This window comes from Sus scrofa, chromosome 3, assembly GCF_000003025.6.
Source record: "Sus scrofa isolate TJ Tabasco breed Duroc chromosome 3, Sscrofa11.1, whole genome shotgun sequence".
In the NCBI taxonomy this organism is placed as follows: domain Eukaryota; kingdom Metazoa; phylum Chordata; class Mammalia; order Artiodactyla; family Suidae; genus Sus; species Sus scrofa.
In genome coordinates, this window is record NC_010445.4 from 10,780,088 (window position 1) to 10,803,734 (window position 23,647).

The following is a 23,647-nucleotide window of genomic DNA, read 5'->3' on the forward strand; positions in this document are numbered from 1 at the left end:
TTCACAGACACAGAAAGAAAATGATGGTTGCAGGACTGGGGGAAGGGGGAAATGGGTAGTTTAGTGTTTATGGGCATAGTTCCAGTTTGGGAAGATGAAAAAATTCCGGAGATGGATGGTGGTAACAGGTGGAGAATAATGTGTATGTACTTAAAGACAGAGAAGTACACATGTAAAAATGGCTAAATTGTTCATTATGTACACTTTAATTTTTTTAAAATTCAAAAACCACTGCCTTTAAAAAAAAGGAATCAGTTCTGGGAAAGGGGGAGGCGCAGAGCTCTGATCCATTATCTAGCTCTACAGGCAGGGATGTGCTCCACAGCCCAGTTTGAAAATTGTAACATTTGAAGAAAGTGGTAAAAATGAAACACTGGCTCAGGAAGTACTGTTTATGTAGCTAAAAAGCACAGGGTTAAGACTTCTTTAAAACCAGATCACACACTTTTATACAGTCATAAAACTACATCTTAGCTAAATACCTTTGCCTCCTCTGCCATTTTTTTCTCTTCATCCACCTCTTCAGTCTTTGCTGAATCTTCGCTTTGGAGTTTTCTTCTCTTCTGCTTGGGAGCCATGAAGCCCTGGAGAAATTTCTTTATGACACTGGCTTGAAGGGCAATCACACACTCACCAAAATCCTTCAATTTCTCCAGTGAGATCACCTATAGAAAATGATTTAAAAACCAGACTGAGTGGGAGTTCCCACTGTGGCACAGTGGGTTAAAGATCCTGGTATTTCTGCAACTACAGCTTGGATTCAATCGCTGGCCTAGGAACTTCCAGATGCCGTGGATGCAGCCAAAAGAAAAAAGAAAAAGAAAAACAGCCTGAGTGAAAGGCCAAGAGAATGAAAGCAGACTATCCCTCAATTAAATTCAAATCAATCTAGACCCAACAGACCCAAACTGGCTCGGTAACATTAACTGGGTTCCTCAGCTCAGTGGATGGTTTGTTTATGCATTTAAAGCAGCCGACTACCTGGATTTCCCTGATGAAGGAATCCATGGGATGCTGAAAAATAAATTCGTCCTTAAGGAAGTTAAAGAGATTTATTCATTCAACTCAATGAATGTCTTCTAGGCACAAATGACAGTCTCAATATAAAGAAAAACTGAGAAGAAAAGTAAAAATTTACCAACCTACTGGCCTACAAACTATATGCCAGGTAATACATTTTACCTACCTGATCTCATCTAAGCCTCACATTTATTTTATGGATGAGGAAATAGAGGCGAAGTCACTCTGATCCAGATCATGCTCTTAAAGACTGAAACTGCTTTCTCAGTCACACAACATATGCCAACTGAAAAATACCATTTTATAAATACAAAGGAATGATGATAATCCAGTGTTAGAAAGGTGTGGGCCAGGGTTTGGTAAAAAGTAGGCAACTGATAAATATTTTTTGCTAAATATACAAAAAAAGTAATTGTAGTATTTGAAACTGGCAAAATCCTCTCAGTTGAATAATTCCTTAAAAAAAACTACTGAGAACAATAAAGATATTTAAATCCTTTTTTCCCAGGAAATGTACCAAGAATTTATAACCAGACTAATGAAAAAAGTTATATATATATATATATATATATATATATATATAATTTTCTAATCCTAATAGCAAAAAGAAAGAAAGAAAAAGGTCTGACAGTAAAAGACATCATGTCTAGTGTTTATGGAACCAGTGTTGTCACTGCTATAGCCTAGAAACTTCTGCATGCCTCAGGTGGGGCCAAAAAAAAAAAAAAGCAAGGATTTATCATATTGAATCCATGGATTATTATGAACCCCAAGTGACATAACAACTAAAAGAAGTGAGGAGTTCCCTTTGTGGCTCAGTGGTTAACAAATCCAACTAGGATCCATGAGGATGTAGGTTTGATCCCTGGCCTCACTCACTGGGTTAAGGATCGGCAGTGCTGTGAGCTGTAGTGTACGTCGCAACATAACTTGGATCTGGCATTGCTGTGGCTGTGGTGTAGGCCGGCAGGTGAAGCTCCAATTCAACCCCTAGCCTGGGAACCTCCATATGCCATGGGTTTGGCCTGAAAAAAGCAAAAAAACAAAACAAGAACTAAAAGAAATGACAGAAGGGGGAGGGGCACAACTGCTCATAAAAACCACACAACTGGAGTTCCCGTCGTGGTTCAGTGGAAACAAATTTGACTAGTATCCATGAGAATGCAGGTTCAATCCCTGGCCTCGCTCAGTAGGTTAAGGATCTGGCGTTGCCGTCAGCTGTGGTGTAGGTCGAAGACGTGGCCCAGATACTGAGTTGCTATGGCTGTGGCGTAGGCCGGCAGCTAGAGATCTGATTTGACCCCTAGCCTGGGAACCTCCATATGCTACAGGTGCAGCCCTAAAAAGATAAATAAATAAATACCACACAACTATTAACACACTGCTATAGTACATATGAACAATTTTAAGACTCACAAATATTAGTATGTTTTGAGTTATGTGGGCTTTACTATTTAAAAGCAACCAAAAAATATTTATAGTAATAACTGATGGACAGTGGTCTCTAATCTCTTCTCCAGCTTTGATACCTAAACGCATCTCATGGGGGGCACGGGGGCTCTTGAACTATTACACCTATACCATTTACGTGTCCTTCTGAGCAGTAAAGGACAGGACTACGTATGGGCCTTGAAATGTACCCATTTAACAGCCGAGTGTTGCCCATCACAAGCATTATTAACTCCACTGAGCTGATTAGGTTTAGGCAAAGGACAAAAGCAGGATACACAAATGTTTCATTCCCTAAAGCCAGGCATCACATGGGAATAAGTATGTTAAACAATGTTATATGACTAAGACTCCAGGACCAGTTTTCATTCAACTTAACAGAAAGGCTCTTTTGAACCAAGGTTCTGAGCCAACTTTAGGTTTTTCTGGATACCAGTAAAAGATGGCAAAGGAAAAATATCATATGTACATAGAGAATTTAGGGTTCTACATGTGTCTTTTAAGAAAAACCCAAATGTATGATTTCCAGAGTTATCTAAGGAAGTCATGGACAGTATCAGGGAACAAGTCCAAACTGAGTTTCCACAGATTTCAAAGGTGTATTCCTTATGTTCTTACCCGAGCTTCAAATTCTGATGTTTCTTCCACATAACCAAGTCCTCCCTTCTGCAACCTTGTTGCAACTTCAATGAGATCACTACGAAGAAAGTTTAAAAGCTCCTGGTTGCCATCACAGGATTTTAGACCCAAATTTGGCTTCCGGGCCAGATGAATAGAATGAATAATGTCCTGGTACCTAGAAAAGTTGGGATGAGGGAGAATAAATAAACTTTTAAAAATGTTCTATAAATTTCAATTATTTCAATGACATGTTCTATTTCTAAAGAAGACTTATTTAGATTCTTTTCATCTCGTGAATTTTTTATTTTTATTTTTTGGCTGTACCTGCAGCACATAGAAGTTCCTAGGTCAGGGATCAAACCTGTGCCACAGCAGCGACCTGAGCCACTGCGGTGACAACCCCGGAGCCTTAACCTGATGCACCTCAAAAGAGCTCCTCTTTCTCGTTTTCTTGTTGTTTCTTTTTTCTTACAGCTGCACCTGCTGCACATGGAAGTTCCCAGGCTAGGGGTTGAATTAGAGCTGCTGCTGAGGCCTACACCACAGCCACAACAACACAGAATCCGAGCCTCATCTGTGACCTGCGCCGTAGCTTGCATCAACACTGGATCCTAAACTCACTGAGTGAGGCTAGGGATCAAACCTGCATCCTCACGGAGACAATGCAGGTCTTTAACCCGCTGAGCCGCAATGAGAACTCCCTCTTATTTTTTAATAGCCTCGTGTTTCTTACACAAAATCTCAAATTTCTCTTATTCTTGATTCATTTAAAAAACACACTTCTTTTATTCTGTATATGATAACTGCTGTTATCTGAAGTGTGTTTCTTTACTTAACTCTCACTCATTGTACCTGTTTGTTTTAATACAAGTTTCTTAAAACTTTGTGGAAATTTTGTGACACCTGGTATGAGGTTACGCTCCCCTGGAGGGAAAGTGCATTTGCCAGCCTGCCAAATTAATTGCCAGAAATTGCTACCAACCTGAAACAGCTTTAAATCATCTGCCTGGAATTCTTCACAACACGGAAAAAAACACGAGTTTGCCCTGAAAACCCACACAAGGACCTGCAAAGTTCACTCACACGAAAGGTCACAGCAGTAGAGACTCTAGAGTCTGGTAAGACTCTCTGCCTTGGATGGCCAAAAGCTTCACTGTTGGCTTCTCATACCAAATTAAAAAACTAATGCTCGAAGTCATCAAAGCTGGGTACTACGTTCCCTTTTCAATTTTTTTTTTTCCTTTTCCAGTCACACCCAAGGCATGAGGAAGTTCCCGGGCCGGGGATCGAATCCAAGCCTGCTGCACCACAGGGGGAACTCCTTCATTCTTAATAATAATTCTTAATATTCTCCTCTGAATACAACTCCTCGTGTCCCACTGGTTTTCTCAAAAAGGAGTATACTTTCATTGCCTTCTAGATACTACCTAATTTCCCTTTTTATTTCTTTTTGGCCACACGCTCAGCAAATGGAAGTTCCCGAGCCTGGGACTGAATCTGAAACACAGCAGCAACAAAGCCAGATTCTTAGCCCACTGTGCCCGGCTGGGAATAAAACCTGTGCTTCAGCACTGATCCAAGCCAGTACAGAGACAACATGAGGTAACTTAACCTGCTTCACCACAGCAAGAAATCCGTCTTGAATTTTCTTTCTTTTTTTTTTTTGCTGCCCAACGGCAGATAGAGTTCCCAGGCCACAGCTACACACCACCAGATCCTCTAACCCACTGTGCCAGGGACGGAACCTCTGTCCCAGCACTCCAGAGACGCTGGCGACCCCATTATGACACAGCAGAACTATTTTTTTTTTTTTTTTTTTTTAACTGTATCCGCAGCACTGAAGTTCCCAGACAAGGGATCAAACTCTTGTCACACCACAACCTAAGACACTACAGTAACGATGACAGATTCTTAACCCACTGCACAAGAGAACTCCAGTTTCCCTTTAATTTTCTTCTTTGATCGAAGTTTCACCTAGGAATACACTGAACTTACTACCTATTAAGACCTTTGTGGTCATCTTTGAAGAATTTATTTCTAATTTTACTGCAATCTGATCAGAGAATGTATCCTGAAACTCGCTTTTTGAAACTGTTGAAATTGTTTCCATGACTAAGCATAAGCATATAACAAAAAACTTTATTTCCAACTGGCCTGGTATCCTCCTGTACACTAAAAATTCTTTTAACTGAGACGTTACTGAATGCACACTCTTTTCTAAAATATCCCCCATTGTTTTACATCTTTTCTTGAAAAGAGCATACATGTTTTTATTTTATAAACTTAAGCCTCAACTGGTTCATGATACATTATCCTATCCCCTTGGCCACCCTCAGAGGAAATAATTCAAATAATCAACAAGAGTGAAATAAATTGGGGTAGATTCACAAATATTACAGATTCATGGAATATTATGTAGAAAGGAAAATGATGGAGTTTGGTTATGAACAAGGATGGCTCTTTAATAAAAGTCTCAAAATAAGTCTCAAAGACTACATACTGATTGATAGCCTTTTAAAAAAAAAGCAAAAAAAAAAAAAAAAAAAAAAAAAAAAAAAAAAAAAATAAAAAAAAAAAAAAATAAAAAGTTCAAACCAAACAAAGTAAGACAAGGCTTTTTGTTTTTCTTAAATGTCTAACAAAACCAGGAAAACATTTTATTTTTAAATGTGACAAGGAGTTCCTGCCATGGTTCAGTGGTTAAGAATCCAACTAGGAACCATGAGGTGGCGGGTTTGATTCCTACCCTTGCTCAGTGGGTTAAGGATCCAGCGTTGCCGTGAGCTGTAGTGTAGGTGGCAGATGCAGCTTGGATCCCGAGTTGCTGTGGCTCGGGATAAATAATTAATTAATAAATAAATAAATAAAGTGTGATAGTCTCTCACATTTCAGTGGAAGCACCTGATCTGTTCACATTCAGTGAACAGAACAAGTCCTTTCAACCCAACACATGTGCCTATCAGAAAGTTCCCAGGCCAGGGATTGAACCCATACCACAGCAGTGACAATACCGAATCCCCAGCCCGCTGCCTTTCTTAATTTGCCTAGTCATATCTGTAAGACAGCATGGTTCTAAATACAATTTTAATTAATTTACACATTAGACTAAAACCAGTCACTCTAAAAAGCCTGGCAAAGCTGCACAGTGTGCACTGAAAAGTATTTTCCTTCTCTCTTCAGTTAAACCTAAACTGAAGTACGAAAACATGCACTCTGGAGTTCCTGTCGTAGTGCAGCAGAAACGAATCTGACTAGGAACTACGAGGTTGCAGGTTCGATCCCTGGCCTCGCTCAGGGGGTTAAGGATCCAGTGTTGCCATGAGTGAGTTAAAGATCTTGGCATTGCTGAGTCACAGACACGGCTTGGAACTGGTGTTGCTGTGGCTGTGGCATAGGCCGGCAGCAATAGCTCCATTAGATCCCTAGCCTGGGAACCTCCATATGCCATGGGTGCAACCCTAAAAGGACAAAAGACCAAAAAAAAAGCATGCAATCAGATATTAAAGGTGGCCTTAAGCCAGAATCTATCCTGGCTTTGATACAAACAATGGCTAGAAGAGGATAGACACTAGCAAATCTACATGGCACTGATATTGATGCTAATTTAGTAGACAGTTGGGGGTTTTTTGGAGATATAATTCATATAACACTAAACTCATCATTTTAAAGCATATACTTGGCAGTGGTTTTCATGTTGTAGAACCATCAAACTACCTAATTCCAGGAGTTCCTGTTACGGCTCAGTGGAAACGAATCAGGTTAGATATGGGTTCAATCCCTGCCCTCAATTAGTGGGTCGGGGATCCGGCATTGCCAAGAGTTATGGTGTAGGGTGTAGATGTGGCTTGGATTCAGAGTTGCTGCGGCTGTAGCGTAAGCCAACAGCTGTATCTCCAATTCGACCCCTAGCCTGGGAACTTCCATGTGACGTGAGTGTAGCCCTAAAAAGCAAAACAAGCAAACAAACAAACAAAACAAAACAAAAACAAAAAAACCACCTAATTCCAAAGCATATTCATCACCCCTTAAAAAAAAATCCTTATCTATTAGCAGTTACTCCCAATTCTTCCTATCCCCCCAATCTCCTGGCAACCACTAATCTATTTTCTGATTACAAATCTGCCTATTGTGGGAGTTGCCATTTGGCTCAGCAGTAACAGACCCGACTAGTAACCATGAGGATGCAGGTTCAATGCCTGGCTGCACTCAGTGGGTCAAGGATCCTGGGTTGCCATGAGTTGTGTGGTAGGTCAAAGATGAGGCTCAGATCCCTCATTGCTGCGGCTGTGGTGTAGGCCGGCAGCTACATCTCCGAAAAAAACTGCCTAATGTGGATGTCTCACATAAATAAGCCTGTGGCCTTTTATGTCTGCCTTGACTTAGGACATTGTTCTCTAGGTTCATCCACGTTGTAACGTATTTCGGTACACTGTCCTTTTTAAGACTAAACTTATGAATATAACCACACTTTGATTATTCATCCATTAGTTGATAAATATTTGGGTTTTTTCTTTTTTTTGGCTATTTTAGAAACGGACATACTTCTGAATACCAACTGAGGTGGAACTGCATTTGCAAGGCTGCCTAACTACAATGAGGCTCTCAGCCTGGTATATGTCGGGCTAGTTAATGAATTAATTCTGCTACTCCACATATGCATGGTTTAAAAAAGCATACTTGGAGTTCCCGTCATGGCACAGTGGTTAATGAATCCAACTAGGAACCATGAGGTTGCGGGTTCGTTCCGTGGCCTTGCTCAGTGGGTTAACGATCCGGCATTGCCATGAGCTGTAGTGTAGGTGGCAGATGCAGCTCGGATCCCGAGTTGCTGTGGCTCTGGCATAGGCCAGTGGCTACAGCTCCGATTCGACCCCTAGCCTGGGAACCTCCATATGCCACAGGAAGCAGCCCTAGAAAAGGCAAAAAGACTAAAAAATAAATAAATAAATAAATACAAATAAATAAGTAAAAAAGCATACTTTTCCAAATAAGCGTAAGGTGTCAATACCGTACAAGACCTTCTACTTTAATAGCTTTTATGGATAAAATATGAGAAGCAAGATGAAAACCCTTACCTCTTCTCTAGTCTCTCTTTAAGCTGACTTTCTCTTATTCCCTGAGGGTGAAGGCAGTTTAGCAACTCATCCAGCTCCTTTTGACTATCACATAAAAACCTGTAAGGGCAAAAAAAAAAAAAAAATCAAATACTAGGAAAGGGATATGGAGTTGGTGGTAGGAGTTGAGAAAGCAGAATTCCAACTTTGCTCAGAAGTAGAACAATTTACTATTTCCATCAGACCTAACATTAACTTTATCTTAAGACATTGGAGCCAGTGCTTCCTATTAAAATGTTGTATGTGACAAATTATAAAGTTAATAGGCACACTTGTCCATACTCCTTTTCAATGAGTAAACTTACATGCAAAAATAAAAGATAAAAAGGTCACTAAACTAAAGCTGATCACAGCTAAAGCAGTTAATGTAACTGCAAAGTAAAAGAGACCCTTCTCAAAACCTAGCTCCCTGGCTAAAAGCAGAAGAGGCACAAAGGAAGATTAATGGCTATGTTTACAATGTTTTTATTCTTTAATGAAGATGAAAATCCTAAATACTTCTATTCCCAAGGAGAATGAAAGGCTTTTCCAATGATATGTAAGATCTATCATACATTATATAAAGTTACATTACAAAGAAAAAATAAAATTCTAAACCTTACGCAATATATTCTTATCAAAAAAATCAAATCTGTTTTTAAAGCAATGAGCTTACATATCCAAGAAATCAAAATCATGCAAAACACTCTTAGAAAATCACTAACTCACTGGTGTCAGTATATTAACTATTTTCTTAACACTGAAAAAGAAAAAGAAAGAGCAACCAGATGAATGCTCACATTACCATAGGTTCTGTCCTTGTTTGGGTACAGTGGTCTCTACAGCAATTTCTGTTGCTGGTCCATGTTGTGTGTTCATGTTTACATTTTTGCCTAGGTTTGCCTTCTTGGCTGAGAAAAATTTATACATTAGGCTGAATACAGTAAATGCTCAATTCCTAGTTTCAAATCTAAGCAGTACACAGTGCAAATTTAACAACTAACAACACAAATGATGCCCATTAAATATAACAACATGTAGGAATTCCCATTGTGGCTTAGCAGTAACGAACCCAACTAGTATCCATGAGGACTCGGGTTCAATCTCTGGCCTTGCTTAGTGGGTTAAGGATCCAGCATCAACACGAGCTGTGGTGTAGGCTGGCAGCTACATGTCTTATTTGACCCTTAGCCTGGTAATTTCCATATGCCACAGGTATGGCCCTAAAGAGACTGAATAAATAAATCCATATGTATAACAGATGCTGATTTTTCTTAAACATCTTACATACAGCACATTATCTGAGATAGTTGCTCTCTATACAGTTGAACAGTTGTATAGGTCAAAGTTTGGGTATCATAAATTAGAATGGAGAGAGGTGACTAAATAACTGAGCGAATACACAATCTGCTCCTTGCTGATGTTAAGCACAAGGGCATCTGTGATGAAGGAGACACAACTGAAATATATAAACCACCACGCACTTTCCCTGGAGGCTTCACTGTCAAACGTGATTAGCTTTTGTGTAAACGGCTCCTGTATACTAATATTATGACATCACTACAGATAGCTCCTATTTGAGACCCTTCCTAAAATTACAATTGGTTCTCTCCCCTTTACCCTGCAGCATCTCCTCTGCAATGCTAACACATAACCTTGTTTAGTCTTTTCAGTCAGGTCGTTTTGAAGAGACCTGCTGTGCTGGAACTAGAAACTATGAAGGAACAGCGTCTCTACCAGGATGCTCTAGAAATGAAGGGATGGGGATGCCAGTCTTCCCTCAGGAGCTATAACTGGATAGACCTGATTTTTAAAGACGGCCATTAAGCTTTTGAGATATGTTATAAAATCACAGCCCCCCATCCCACTGGAATCTCTCTCAAGTCTGAAGATGCTAACTTTTAGGCCTGTTGTGGCTCAGCGGAAACGAATCTGACTAGCATCCATGAGGACACAGGTTCGATCTCTGACTTTGCTCAGTGGGTTAAGGATCCAACATTGCCATGAGCTGTGGTGTAGGTCACAGACACAGCTGAGTTGCTGGGGCTGTGGTGCAGGCTGGCAGCTATAGCTCCGACTCGACCCCTAGCCTGGGAACCTCTATAAGCCACCGGTGCAGCCCTAAAAAGAAAAAAAGACAAAAAAAATGTAATTTTTTTAATTAAAAAATATTTTTCTTGAAACTTTTTAAAATTTTTTTCTTCTTCCCACCATGGCTCAGCAGTAACAAACCCGACCACAATTGTGGGTTCCATCCCTGGCCTTACTCGTTGGGTTAAGGATCTGGCGTTGCTTCGAGCTATGGTGTCAGTTAAAGATGTGGCTCGGTTTCTGAGTTGCTGTAGCATAAGCTGGCAGCTGCAGCTCCTACTCGAACCCTAGCCTGGGAACTTCCAAGCTTTTGAGATATGTTATAAAATCACCCATGAAGCCCTAAAAAGCAAAAATAAAAACAAAGAAACAAAAAACACGCAGTTTAAGAAAGAATATATAGGAGTTCCCATCGTGGCTCAGTGGTTAACAAACCCAACTAGGAACCATGAGGTTGCTGTGGCTGTCGCACAGGCCAGTAGTTATAGCTCCAATTAGACCCCTAGCCTGGGAACCTTCATATGTCACGGGTGCAACCCTGAAAAAGAAAAAAAGAAGAAAAAAAAAGAAAGAATATATATATACACATAAATATATATATATATTTTAGAAAAGTACTCTTTTTTTGGTCTTTTTAGGGTTGCACCTTTGGCATATGGAGGTTCCCAGGCTAGGGGTCTAATCGGAGCTGTAGCTGCCGGCCTACACCACAGCCACAGCAATGCCAGATCTGAGCCTCGTCTCTGACCTACACCACAGCTCATGGCAACACCAGATCCTTAACCCACTGAGCAAGGCCAGGGATCGAACCGTAACCTCATGGTTCCTAGTTGGGTTCATTTCCGCTGCACCACGATGGGAACTCCCTCTTTTCTATTTATTTTAAAAAGTGAACATATTCATGTAAGCAGACCCCAAATCAAGAAAAAGAACAGTATCAATGCCCGCTACGACTCTTCTCAGTCACTTATTCTAGTTAGATATTCACTGTGTTTCTCCTCACTGGAATTTGTTATTTGACATTAAGAACCTTCTATGCCAGGTTTGCTATCTTGTACCACACAGCACATGAAATACTGGCTGGCACATAAGAGATGCTCCATAATATCAAATACATGAATTTTAAAAGCAGAAGACGACATACAACACCCCTCTTGGCTCCCTTACCTCAATTCCGGCCCTTGAAGTAACTACCAAGAGATTTCCAAGGAACAAAGTTTGTTTAAAATCTAATACCCAAATATCCTAATATTCAAGTTATCCTTTCACACAACGCCTGGAACAAAGTTGGTGATCAAGTGTTACGTTTCTTTCCTTTTTCTATGCATTTCACATCTTTCCATCCACTCAAATAAATCTACCCGAGAAGGAAATAAGTTTAGCAAATGAAGAAAAGGGATAGAGGGAAGAGAGTCTTAACAGTGACCCTGCTTGAGGAGGGCCAGGTAGTCAGCAGATATACATACTACGGGGACAGTAATCCTCATCGGGGGAGGCCGCGCGGTCTTTTCGGTGGTTGCTGAAGCGGTAGTCAATGCTGTCATGCACCCATCCTTTCTCAATGAACAAACCTGGGACTTCATCTGAGAAGAGCCAGTATCTATAAATCACAACCACATATTAATAAGTAGTGAAAGATCATGAGCACAGGAGGACGTCATTGCTGAGGAAGATGATTACAGAATATCACAGTATTCAGCAGATACAAATTCTAAAGGAAAGCATAGGAAAAAAAAAAAAAAAATGGAGTTCCCACAGGAAACGAATCCAACTAGGAACCATGAGGTTTTGGGTTCAATCCCTGGCCTCAGGCATTGGGTTAAGGATATGGTATTGCTGTGAGCTGTGGTGTAGGTCACAGAAGTGGCTCGGAACTCGCACTGTTGTGGCTGTGGCATAGGCTGGCAGCTGTAGCTCTGACTAGACCCCTACCCCTGGGAACCTCCAAATGCCACGGGTGCAGCCCTAAAAAGCAAAATACAATTAAATAAATAAAGCATAGAATACTGAAATTTTTGGAATTTGAGAATCACTTAATATCTGTAATTTTTATAACTTCTTAGGTTCCACACAATGTATGCATTTAAAATATCTCACCATCTTATAAGGACCTCTTTTTAGAATACATTTTTCCTATCATCATAATTTTAAGCTTCACAGCTGTGGTTCATCTTCAAGGACAGGGTTATGTCTTATCTAACATCGTACACCTAGCATTTGGCACAGTACCCAAATGCTAATATTGGGAATATCTAATACCCAAATATCCTAATATTCAACTTATCCTTTCACACAACACCTGGGACAAAGTTGGTGATCAAGTGTTACGTTTCTTTCCTTTTTCTATGCATTTGGCACAGTAAATATTCAAATAATGTGCGATAAGCAATTCTGTTTACGATATCCACAAATGAGTAACAATATAACAGCCCTAAAAGATAAAAATTAAGTTTAATAACTTACCTATTATGGTTTCGATCTGTACCAATTGGAGTCCTGCGCATGACTAGTTTTGCCTTAGCAATTCCTTCCTGGAACGCCTTCTCAGCAGCTGCTTTGTGCTTTCGAATTCTTTCTTCTTCAGCTTCACGTTCTAGTTTCACTGTTAAATATAAAATGAATCACTTAAGTTTTTTTCTTAAACTGAGTTCTACTCTTATAAATTTAAACAAGATTTAGAGTCAGAAATGCCTGATATAAGTATACTTTCATCAAATCTTCTAATCTGTTTTAAGAAATGATCTGTAAGACAGCAATTTGTCTGGTCCTCCTATGTTCTTTGAATTTTGGTGATATCTCAGCCATCAACTCAGTGCAAAATCTTTTCTCTCCAAAATTTAAGTTATTAATTAATTTTATTGAGAACTGATTTTAAATGTAACGCTCAAAATCCTTAAACAGAATTAACTAAAAAACATTTTCTGATAAGACTAGTCACAAGATCCTCAAAATGATCAGGATGAATAAAAACAGAATAGCTATTTAAAAATACAACATATTTCAGTCCTGAGGAATTTAGAAAAAAGAACTGAGAAAACAAGACCAGGGAAGCAACTGCAGATAATAACTGCCTACCAAATACTATTTTTCCAGTTATTCAGCAAGTCACAACTGATAATAATGGGAAAAAGTTTTAAATCAATTTATTTCTGATCATTCATTGTATAAGCTTATTTTATCCAGATAGAAATTTCCCTCAACAATGAAACAAGCCTTGGAATCTTGCCTTTTAAGCTTTTCCACAACAGTCACAAATTTTGACACTTTTAGTACAGGGCACTGCTATTTACAATACTGGAAATTTTACTTCTGGCCCTATATTGATGACAACATCTACAATATAGGAAGAATCTGGAGAATGCAGTCAGTCTAAAGATGTTACTTAAAAAAATTTAAATGAGGAGTTCCCATTGTGGCTCAGTGGGTCAAGAACCCGACTAGGATCCAAGAGGATGCAGATCCAATCCCTGGCCTCACTTGCTCAGTGGGTTAAGGATCCAGCATTGCCCTGAGCTGTGGTATAAGTCGCAGATGCAGCTCAGATCCTGCCATGCTGTGGCTGTGGCATAGGCTGGCATCTATACTCTAATTCGACCCCTAGCCTGGAAACAAGTGTGGCCCTAAAAAGCAAATAAAAACCAAAAAACAAAAAAACCCACGAGAGTCCCTGCTGTGATAGAACAGGTTAAAAATCTAGCATCATCTCTGAAATGACGCAGGTTCAATCCCCAGTCTGGCACAGTGGACCAAGGATCCAGCATTGCCAAAGCTGTGGCTTGGATTCAATACCTGGCCAGGGAACTTTCATATGCTGCAAGTGTAGCCAAAAAAATAAAATCTCATTCAAAACCAATATGGTATTTATTTACTGTATCAAATGATTTTTTAGCTTGAATGGAGCTGTATGTTTGCAAAAGTAACTACAGTAGAAATCAGTACAAAGGTAAATGATAAAAAGAGTAATTGCCATGAGAGTGCCTGCTATGGCTCAGTGGTAACCAACCCAACTAGAATCCATGAGGACTCAGGTTCAATCTCTGGCCTGGCTCAGTGGGTTAAGGATTAGGCATTGCCATGAGCTGTGGTCTAGGCTGCTGTACCTGCTGTGGCTATGGTGCAGGCTGGCAGCTACAGCTCTGATTCTAACTTCCATATGCTGCAGGTACAGCCCTAAAAAGACAAAAAAAAAAAAAAAAAAAAAGATCAAAAGACGTGACTGCTAATTCAAATAAGGTCCTTGGAAATATATTCATATTCTTTGGCCCTTGTTTCTCTACATTGTAACTGACTTATTTCTAGATTCTCAATTCTATTCAAGACACTGTGATATGGTGTAAAGATCAGCATATCCAGAAATAAGTTAGTATGTCTACGGTCAAATTAATTCAAAATGAATCAAAGACCCAAATGTAAGAGCTAAAACTGAGACTTAGAAAAAGACATAGGAGTGAATCTTCATGACACTGGATCTGGCAGCAGATTCTTGATAAACCGGACTTCATCAAAATATTTTAAATTTGTCCTTCAATGGACACTATCAAGAAAGTGAAAAAAACACCAACCAATCAACATGGGCGATGTTTGTGGATCATAGATCTGATAAAGGATTTGTACCTAGAATATATAAAGAACCCCTGTGACTCAATAACAAAAAGACAAATAACCCAGTTTGAAAATGGGCAAAAGTTTTTACTATCCCTCCGAAGAAGATATCCAAATGACCAAGACGCACAAAAGGAGATGACATCATTAGTCATCAAGGAAATGCCTATCAAAACCACAGGAGATACAGGAGATACCAATTACACCATCGCTAGCATGACTACAATCAGAGTCATATAATAATCAGCACTGGTGAAAACTGCAAACAAGTGGAGAAATCAGAACCTTCACATACTACTGATGGGAATACCAAACTGCGCAGCCACTTTACAAAAGTCTATTACTTCCTCAGTTAAACATAGTTACCGTCCAGCAATTCCATTCCTAGAGATGTATCATCAAGAGAAATGAAAACATACCTCCACACAAATGCTTGTACACCAATTCTTCAGCAGTACTATTCATAACAGCCACAAGAAGATGAAAACAAAACCAAGAGTCCATCAACTGACAAATGGATTAAAAAAATGTATTTTTCAGGAGTTCTCATGACGCAAATCCAACTAGGAACCATGAGGTTGAGGGTCCAATCCCTGGCCTCGCTCAGTGGGTTAAGGATCTGATGTTGCCATGAGCTGCGGGGTAGGTTATAGACATGGCCCAGATCTGATGTGGCTGTGGTGTAGGCCAGCAGCTGTAGCTCCAATTGGACCCCTAGCCTGGGAACCTCCATATGCCAGAAGTGCAGCCCTAAAAAGAAAAAAGGGGGGAAGGGGTATTTTCAGCCATAAAAAGGAACGAGGTACTGAGGCATGCTGCAACATGTTTGAAAACATGTTAACAGAAAGAAGACAGTCACAAGACTATACATTTATTATATGACTCCACTGACATCACATCATCTAAGTATAGAGAGACAGCAGTGAACTAATGATTGCTCAGGGCTGGAGAGTAGGGTCATGATAGCTTAAGAGCATGGGGTTGCTTCTGGAGGTGATGAAAATGTTCTAAAACTGACTGTGATAAAGGCTGTTAATATATTAAAAAATGAATTGTACACTATATGCGATTACCTATGGTATGTGAATTATTTCTTAATAAAGATTTTTGGTCTTTTTAAGGTTCAGACTTAGGAGATCAAGATGCAGAGGAGTAGGAGAAGGAGCTCACCTTCTCCCCACAAACACATCAAAAAAAAACATCTACATATAGAATGATTCACACAGAACTAATGAACACTTGCAGAAGAACTTAAACCTCCAAAAAGGACACGAAAACCTCCACACAACTGGGCAGAACAAAAGAAAAGAGAGAGAAGAGGCAAAAAAGGAATCAGGACAGGACCAGAACCCCTTGGGGGGAGCTGTGAAAGAAGAGAGGAATCTGCATGCTGGGAAGCCGCACCTAACTGGCGGGGAGATCAGCCAGGATGGAGGGGGGACCGCAAAGCCTCAGAGGAGAGCACACAGATGGTCAGAGGAGGGCAGAGCAGAGAGAGTCGCACAGACCGTCAGTACCACTGCCGGGACACCTCATCCTGAGACACTCAGGTGGGGACTAGGCGCTGAGGCTCAGGCTGTGGAGGTCTGTTCTGGGGAGAGGACTAGGGTTGGAAGAAACAGCCTGAGGGGCTCGGGAGTGCTGTAGCACCGCTGAGGGAGGGACAGGAAGCCTGGGCCTGAAGGAGAAACAAGGTGCCATGGAGGGCGAAAGGTGGAAGGTGGGACCACCACAGGAACTTCTCCGCACATGCTGGTTCTTGGGTGGCGGGGCACCGCGTGCGTGGGCTCTGGGGGAGGGAGGCTGCAAACCACCACAGTCATCTCGGACTCCGAAGGCTGGCACTGCCTGCAGCCCCAGTCACCTCAGGGGTCACCACCGCAGAAGACCCTGCACCTGAACGCCGTACATTTCCCTTACCTCCCTGGGAACGTACACACCCCACTGTTGCCGCTGCCAAGGGCTCTGGGCACCACCACCACCCCCCTGAGAGTCACTGCCAGTGCCGAAGGCCCTGCAACCAGGACCAGCCTGCTGCCCCCAAATCCCCACGGGTCACTGACACTGCCAAGAGCCCAGCAACCACATGCACCTGCAGGCACCGCCCACTGCTCCCACCTCCAGGGAGCAGGCCATACAACTTCACGCCCACTCTCAAGGGGAATAAGGGCCGGCACACACTGAGGAAAGAGACAGCAAGCATCCAAACCAAAAGCAGCCCTGGGCCAAAAAAACAGTAAGCCCTCACAAGCTACCCCGCATATAAACAGCCCACCAGGACTGCAGTAGGTAATTGTTTTCCCTAAATTCACAGAGTAAGAAAAATATAAGCAAAATGAAAAGGCAGAGGAACCATTCCCTCTTAAAAGAACAGAAAAATTCCCCTGAAGAAGCAAACAGTGGAACAGACCTCTGTAGTCGAACACACCAAGTTCAAAAAGGAAGTAATGAAAATACTGAAGGAATTACGGACGTATATCAACAGTGAGGTAGATTACTTTAAAAAGGAACTAGAGGAGTTCTCGTCGTGGCGCAGTGGTGAATGAATCCGACTAGGAACCATGAGGTTGCGGGTTCGGTCCCTGCCCTTGCTCAGTGGGTTAACGATCCGGCGTTGCCGTGAGCTGTGGTGTAGGTTGCAGGCGCAGCTTGGATCCAGCGTTGCTGTGGCTCTGGCGTAGGCAGGCGGCTACAGGTCTGATTAGACCCCTAGCCTGGGAACCTCCATATGCCGCAGGAGCAGCCCAATAAATAGCAAAAAGACAAAAAATATAAAATAAAAAGGAACTAGAAACTATAAAGAGGAGCCAAGAAAAATTAGAACATTCATTTGCAGAGACAAAAGCTGCATTAAAGGCATGGAACAGCAGAATGAATAATGCAGAGGAACGAATAAGTGACAGAGTAACGGAAATCAGCCAATCAGGACAGCGCACAGAAAACCAGATGAAAAAAACTTAAAAGTAATATAAAAGATCTATGGGATAATATAAAACATGCCAATCTACACATAATAGGAATTCCAGAAAAAAAAGAAAAGGAGATTGAAAATGTATTTGAGGAAATTACGGCTGAAAATTTCCCAAATCTAAAAAAGCAGAGATATCCAGATACAGGAGGCACAGAGGCTCCAAACAAGGTGAACCCAAACAGACCTACACAAAGACATATTACAATACAAATGACAAAAGGTAAAGATAAGGAGACAGAAACTGAAGGAACACTGTAAATCAACTACACTTTATTTGGGGTTTTTTAATTTATTTTTGCTTTTTAGGTCTGTACCCATGGCTTATGGAAGTTCCCAGGCCAGGCGCTTAAAAAGACCTACAGGTGCCAGCCCACAGCTACAGCAACGCCGGATCCAGGGATTGAACCCACATCCTCATGGATACTAGTCAGATTTGTTTCTGCTAAGCCACAGCAGGAACTCCCTCAACTATACTTTAATAAAACATTTTCTTTTTAAAAAGAAGAGGATTCTAAAGGCAGCAAGGAAAAAAAAAAAAAAAAAAAAGAGTTAATTACCAGGGAACCACCCCCCATCCCTGCCCCCCCCACCCACCCCGCCCTAAGGTTATCAGCCGATTTCTCCACCAAAATGCTACAGGCCAGAAGAAAATGACAACATATATTCAAAGTTCTAAAAGAGGAAAATTGGCAACCCAGGGCAATCTACAGGTTTAATGAGATCCCTATCAAAACAACCCATGACACTTTTCACAGAACTAAACAAACAATCCAAAAATTTATATGGAACCATAAAAGACCTAGAATTTGCCAAAGAAATCCTGAGTTTAAAAAAAAAAAAAACCAACAGGGGAGCTCCGGTCATGGCCCAGTGGTAACAAACCTGACTAGAGTCCATGAGGATGTGGGTTCAATCCCTGGCATCACTCAGTGGGTTAAGTATTTGGTACTGCCGAGAGCTATGGTTTAGGTCACAGATGCAGCTCAGATCCCAAGTTGCTGTGGCTATGGCTACGGCTATGGTGTGGGCCAGCAGCTGCACCTCCAATTTGACCCCTAGCCTGGAAACTTCCATTTGCTGTGGGTTCAGCCTTAAAAAGCAAAAATAAATAAGTAGATAAATATTAAAATTTTTAAAAAAGCAGGAGGCAGGAGTTCCCGTCATGGCGCAGTGGTTAACAAATCCAACTAGGAACCTTGAGGTTGCAGGTTCGATCCCTGCCCTTGCTCAGTGGGTTAACGATCCGGCGTTGCCGTGAGCTGTGGTGTAGGTTGCAGACACGGCTCGGATCCCGTGTTGCTGTGGCTCTGGCGTAGGCCAGCAGCTACAGCTCCAATTCGACCCCTAGCCTGGGAACCTCCATATGCTGCGGGAGCAGCCCTAGAAAAAGGCAAAAAGACCAAAAAAAAAAAAAAAAAAAAAGCAAGAGGCACATAACTCTCCCAGATTTCTGACAATATTACAACGCTCCATTAATCAAGACAGTGTGGTACTGGTATATTAAAAAAAAAAAAAGACATACAGATCAATGGAACAGAACAGAGAACCCAGAAATAAACCCAGACGCCTACAGTCAATTTGCTCAACAAAGGAGGCAAGAAGATAAAATGGGAAAATGACAGTCTCTTCAGCAAGTGGCTCTGGGAAAACCAGACAGCTGCATGTTAATCAATGAAACTAGAACACACCCTCAAACCATGCACAAAAATAAACTCAAAATGGCTTAAAGGTTTAAATACAAGACATGACACCATAAAATTTCTAGAAGAGAACACAGGCAAAACATTCTGACATAAACCATACAAATGTTTTCTTAGGGCAGTTTCCCAAGGCAATAGAAATAAAAACAAAAATAAATAAATGGGATCTAATCAAACTTACAAGCTTTTACACAACAAAGAAAACCATAAACAAAACCAGAGGACAACCTACAGCCTGGGAGAACAGTTGCAAATGATGCAACTGACAAGGGCTTAATCTCCAAAATATACAAACAACTCCTACAACTCAACAACGAAAAACCAAACAACCCAACTGAAAAATGAGTAGAAGACCTAAACAGACATTTCTCCAAAGAAGATATAGGGATGGCCAGCAGGCACATGATAAAACACTCAACATCACTAATTATTAGAGAAATGCAAATCAAAACTACAATGAGGTACCTACCTCCTCACACCAGTCAGAATGGCCATCAAGTCTACACACAACAAATGCTGGAGAGGGTGTTGAGAAAAAGAAACCCTCCTACACGGTTGGTGAGAATGTTAAGTTGGTATAACCACTATGGAAAACAAGTATGGAGGTTCCTCGGAAAACTGAATATAGAAACTACCATATGATCTCGCAAACCCACTCCTGGGTATGTATTCGTACAAAACTACAATTCAGAAAGATACATGTACCTGTATTGTTCATAGAAGCACTATTCACAACAGCCAAGACATGAAAGCAACCTAAATGCCCATCAACAGAAGACTGGATTAAGAAGATGTGGTACATACATACAATGGGATACTACTCAGCCATTAACAAGAATGAAATAATGCCATTTGCATTAACATGGATGTAACTAGAGATCCTCACACTGTGAGGTCAGAAAGAGAAAGACAAATACCATATGATATCACTTACATGTGGAATTCAAAATTTGGCACAAATGAACCTATCTACAAAGCAGAAATAGACTCACAGTTATAGAGAACAGCCTTTTGGGTGCAGAGGGAGGGAGGGAGGGAGATGGACGGGGCATTTGGGGTTGGTAGATGCAAACTATTACACTTAGAATGGAGAAGCAATGAGGTCCTGCTGTACAGCACAGGGAACTATATCTGGTCTCTTGGGATAGACCATGATGGAAGATAACGTAAGAAAGGGAATGTGTACACTATGTATGACCGGGTCACTTTGCTGTACAGAAGAAACTGGCACAATGGTGTAAATCAGCTACATTTTAATAAAATTTTTTAAAAATTTAAGACTAAAAAGTTCAGACCTAATGGTGCTATCAAAGCCCAACATTTTTATTTCCTTACATCGTAATAAAGTAAAGATTAGTATCTTGATTTGGCAGCCATGCTGAAGACTTCATACACCTTGCCACTCAATGGTTACAATATTAAGCACATGAGGAAAGGGATGCATGGATAAGCAACTTGCTCAAAGAACTATAGCTAAGTCAGAGGTGGTGTTTGAACCGAGGACAGCCCATTCCCAAGTCACATGTTATTTTTGCTATGCCTATTTGTGGATTTGATCCTTTACTGGAGCCAGAAGAGATGCCAACAACACAGTAATCCAAGTCAAACTATCATTAACCGCAGAATGCCAGGCTGAACACACCTGCTAGAATCTTATATACCCAAAGGGTCTGGGTAATTACACACAGAAACAACTAAACAGTTGTGACGAATGTAGATGCTACTGTTACCTTAGTAATTTCCTTCCTTCTATCTTCTAAAGGCCTTCCCCCTTTCACCCAACACAAGATTTTACCTTTCATTTCTCTCTCCTGAATTTCCCGCTCCTTCTTAGCCTGAATGGCAAGCAGCCGTCTGCTCTTCACAGCACTGATCATGTCGTCAGCTTCTATATCTACTTGGGTCTCAAACTTCACAACTTCTTTTTTCCTATCAGCTTTGCCCAACCCATTCTCCTCTTTTCCATTCTCTTTATTTCTGGCTTCCATTTCTTTCCGTTTCTGCTTCTCTGCTCTCTTCTTATCATTTTCTTCCTTCAATACAGCAAGCCGTTCCTTCCATAACTCTGCAGACATCTGCTGCCTGGTTTCCATGTGGTCCTGCACTGAGTATGTCATGAGAATTCGGTGGCAGAGTGCTGTTAAGATCTGCAGTTTCTCCTCTGATGTTAGTTCAAAAAATTCAGAGGTTTCCAGCTTTTCTAGGAACTCATCTTGTACCTCATTGTCATCAAATGGTGCTGAATCTTTATTGTCATCCGTGTCTGAGCCTTCGCTTTCTTCCTGAACGTCAGATTTGCGTAAACAGAGCCGAACCAGCTCTGAAACAGAATGCAGAGTCAGAGGGATTTCTGACAATTTCATTCCCAATTCACCATAGTCTTCTGCTATTTCATCTTGTAATAAGGTCTGTAAGAGGATGACCAACACTCGATTCAGGTATAAAAACCCACCCTTTTCTGCACTCAGGGCTTCCATGAGGGACACGGCAGTGATAGGATACTGAGCGTCTGGTAAGAGGAGCCCAGAATAACAGCTCAAGAACTCCACCACCATGGCCACATCCCCAAAGAGTGTGTTGGGCAGCCCTTCAGGGGTATCCACCAATCTAAATGCTGGCAGGTTTTTGCCAGTCAACTCCTGGTCCTCGTACCGCTTCTGTTTTTCTAGTCGCTCGAGCATTTCTTTCTCTCTCCGTTCCTTGGCTTTCTCCTTTAACTTTTCTTTCAGCTCCTCTCGCTTCTTTTTCAAATATTCTTTGCGCTGCTCTTCAGACATAGAAGCCCACCTCTTTTTGTGCTCAAGAAGCTCAAAGCGTTTTTGAACGATACCTCGCAATTCTTCTGGGAGACGAGCTCTATCTTCACTCGAGAGGAGACGAGCTGTTTTGGAGATAACACAGGACAGGGCACTCTTCTTGTCTTCCCTGTCTTTGTTCTCTTTGTAGTAGGCGATAAGGTGGAGGGCAGCAGGAGGCAGATGTTTATGAGGTTTACTGGAGGACCTAGGTGTACCCCCGGAATTCCGTGGGGCTCGTGTCATCTTCTGAGTGCCTTTGGCCATATCCAACAAAGTCATCTGCTTCATTTTGGTTTTAGGAGTCTTCAAGCCCTTTTTGGGAGATTTGGAATTCCCTGTAGACTTCTGTCCATTCAGGATGCCTTTGCTTCTGCCCTTTGCTTTCAAAGGTTTGTCACTATGCTTCCCTGATTTCTTGCCAGGTGGGCCTTTCTTTGGAATGTGAAAGTTACCATGTAGCTTGTTGGGAGACATTACCTTCATCACTTCTTCTAGATGTTCTTCTGGAGATTTGGAATTCTTTGAGTTCTTCACTTTGAGTGGTGAGCCATTCAAGGATTTCTTCAAGTGTACGTGACACCATAACTTAGGATTTAGTGGTGAACTGAGAGAGGAGTTGTCTGTCTTGGATTTCTTTGAGGGCTTCCTGTCTGGAGATCCAGTATTCTTCCTCTTAGTAGAAGGGTTGAGAGTCATGTACTAGAATTTAAGAACAGGAGCAAAATTAATTTTAAAAACTAATTTATAGGAGAAATATTTATGCATCCTAAGACCCTCTTCTCCAAAGGTCTTAATAAAGGGTCTCCTAAGACCCTTTACTCTTTACACAGGTAAAGCTACATAATCATCTCTCTTTGTAGACACTATGTCCCTGACAAAACAAAATCATGAATGTTAGCTAATGTTTTAGCCGTATCAACACAAAATTCTCGTTACTCAGACTTAAAAATCTACACTCTGGAATTCCCACTGTGGTGCAGTGGCTGAAGAATCCGACTGCAGGAGTTCCCGTTGTGACACAATGGAAATGAATTTGACTAGGAACCATGAGGTTGCAGGTTTGATCCCTGGCATCACTCAGTGGGTTGCTGTGAGCTGTGGTGTAGGCCACCGGCTGCAGCTCTCATTAGACTCCTAGGCTGGGAACTGCCATATGCTGCAGGTGCGGCCCTAAAAAGACAAAAAAAGAGATACAAAACTTTGTTACAACTGGGGGTATTCTATGCTTAAGTAGAGAATATACCATTTAAGTATTTTTGCCTAAGTGCAGAAATATATTTTCTTATTAAGAATATCAGTAAG

General features: G+C 41.2%; 1 protein-coding gene across 3 annotated transcripts in view; it reads right to left on the reverse strand.

The window, feature by feature from the left end:
- BAZ1B (bromodomain adjacent to zinc finger domain 1B) overlaps positions 1–23,647 on the reverse strand; it is an 82,458-nt gene that overhangs the window by 18,627 nt on the left and 40,184 nt on the right. For all 3 annotated transcript variants that reach the window (XM_021086315.1, XM_003354497.4, XM_005661976.3), the window contains 7 exons: positions 21,343–23,044; positions 12,738–12,876; positions 11,741–11,874; positions 8,989–9,094; positions 8,166–8,264; positions 3,088–3,265; positions 483–665 (listed from right to left, as the gene is read on the reverse strand). In XM_021086315.1, coding sequence (XP_020941974.1) covers positions 483–665; positions 3,088–3,265; positions 8,166–8,264; positions 8,989–9,094; positions 11,741–11,874; positions 12,738–12,876; positions 21,343–23,044 — 2,541 coding nt within the window. The remainder of the gene's footprint in view (positions 1–482; positions 666–3,087; positions 3,266–8,165; positions 8,265–8,988; positions 9,095–11,740; positions 11,875–12,737; positions 12,877–21,342; positions 23,045–23,647) is intronic.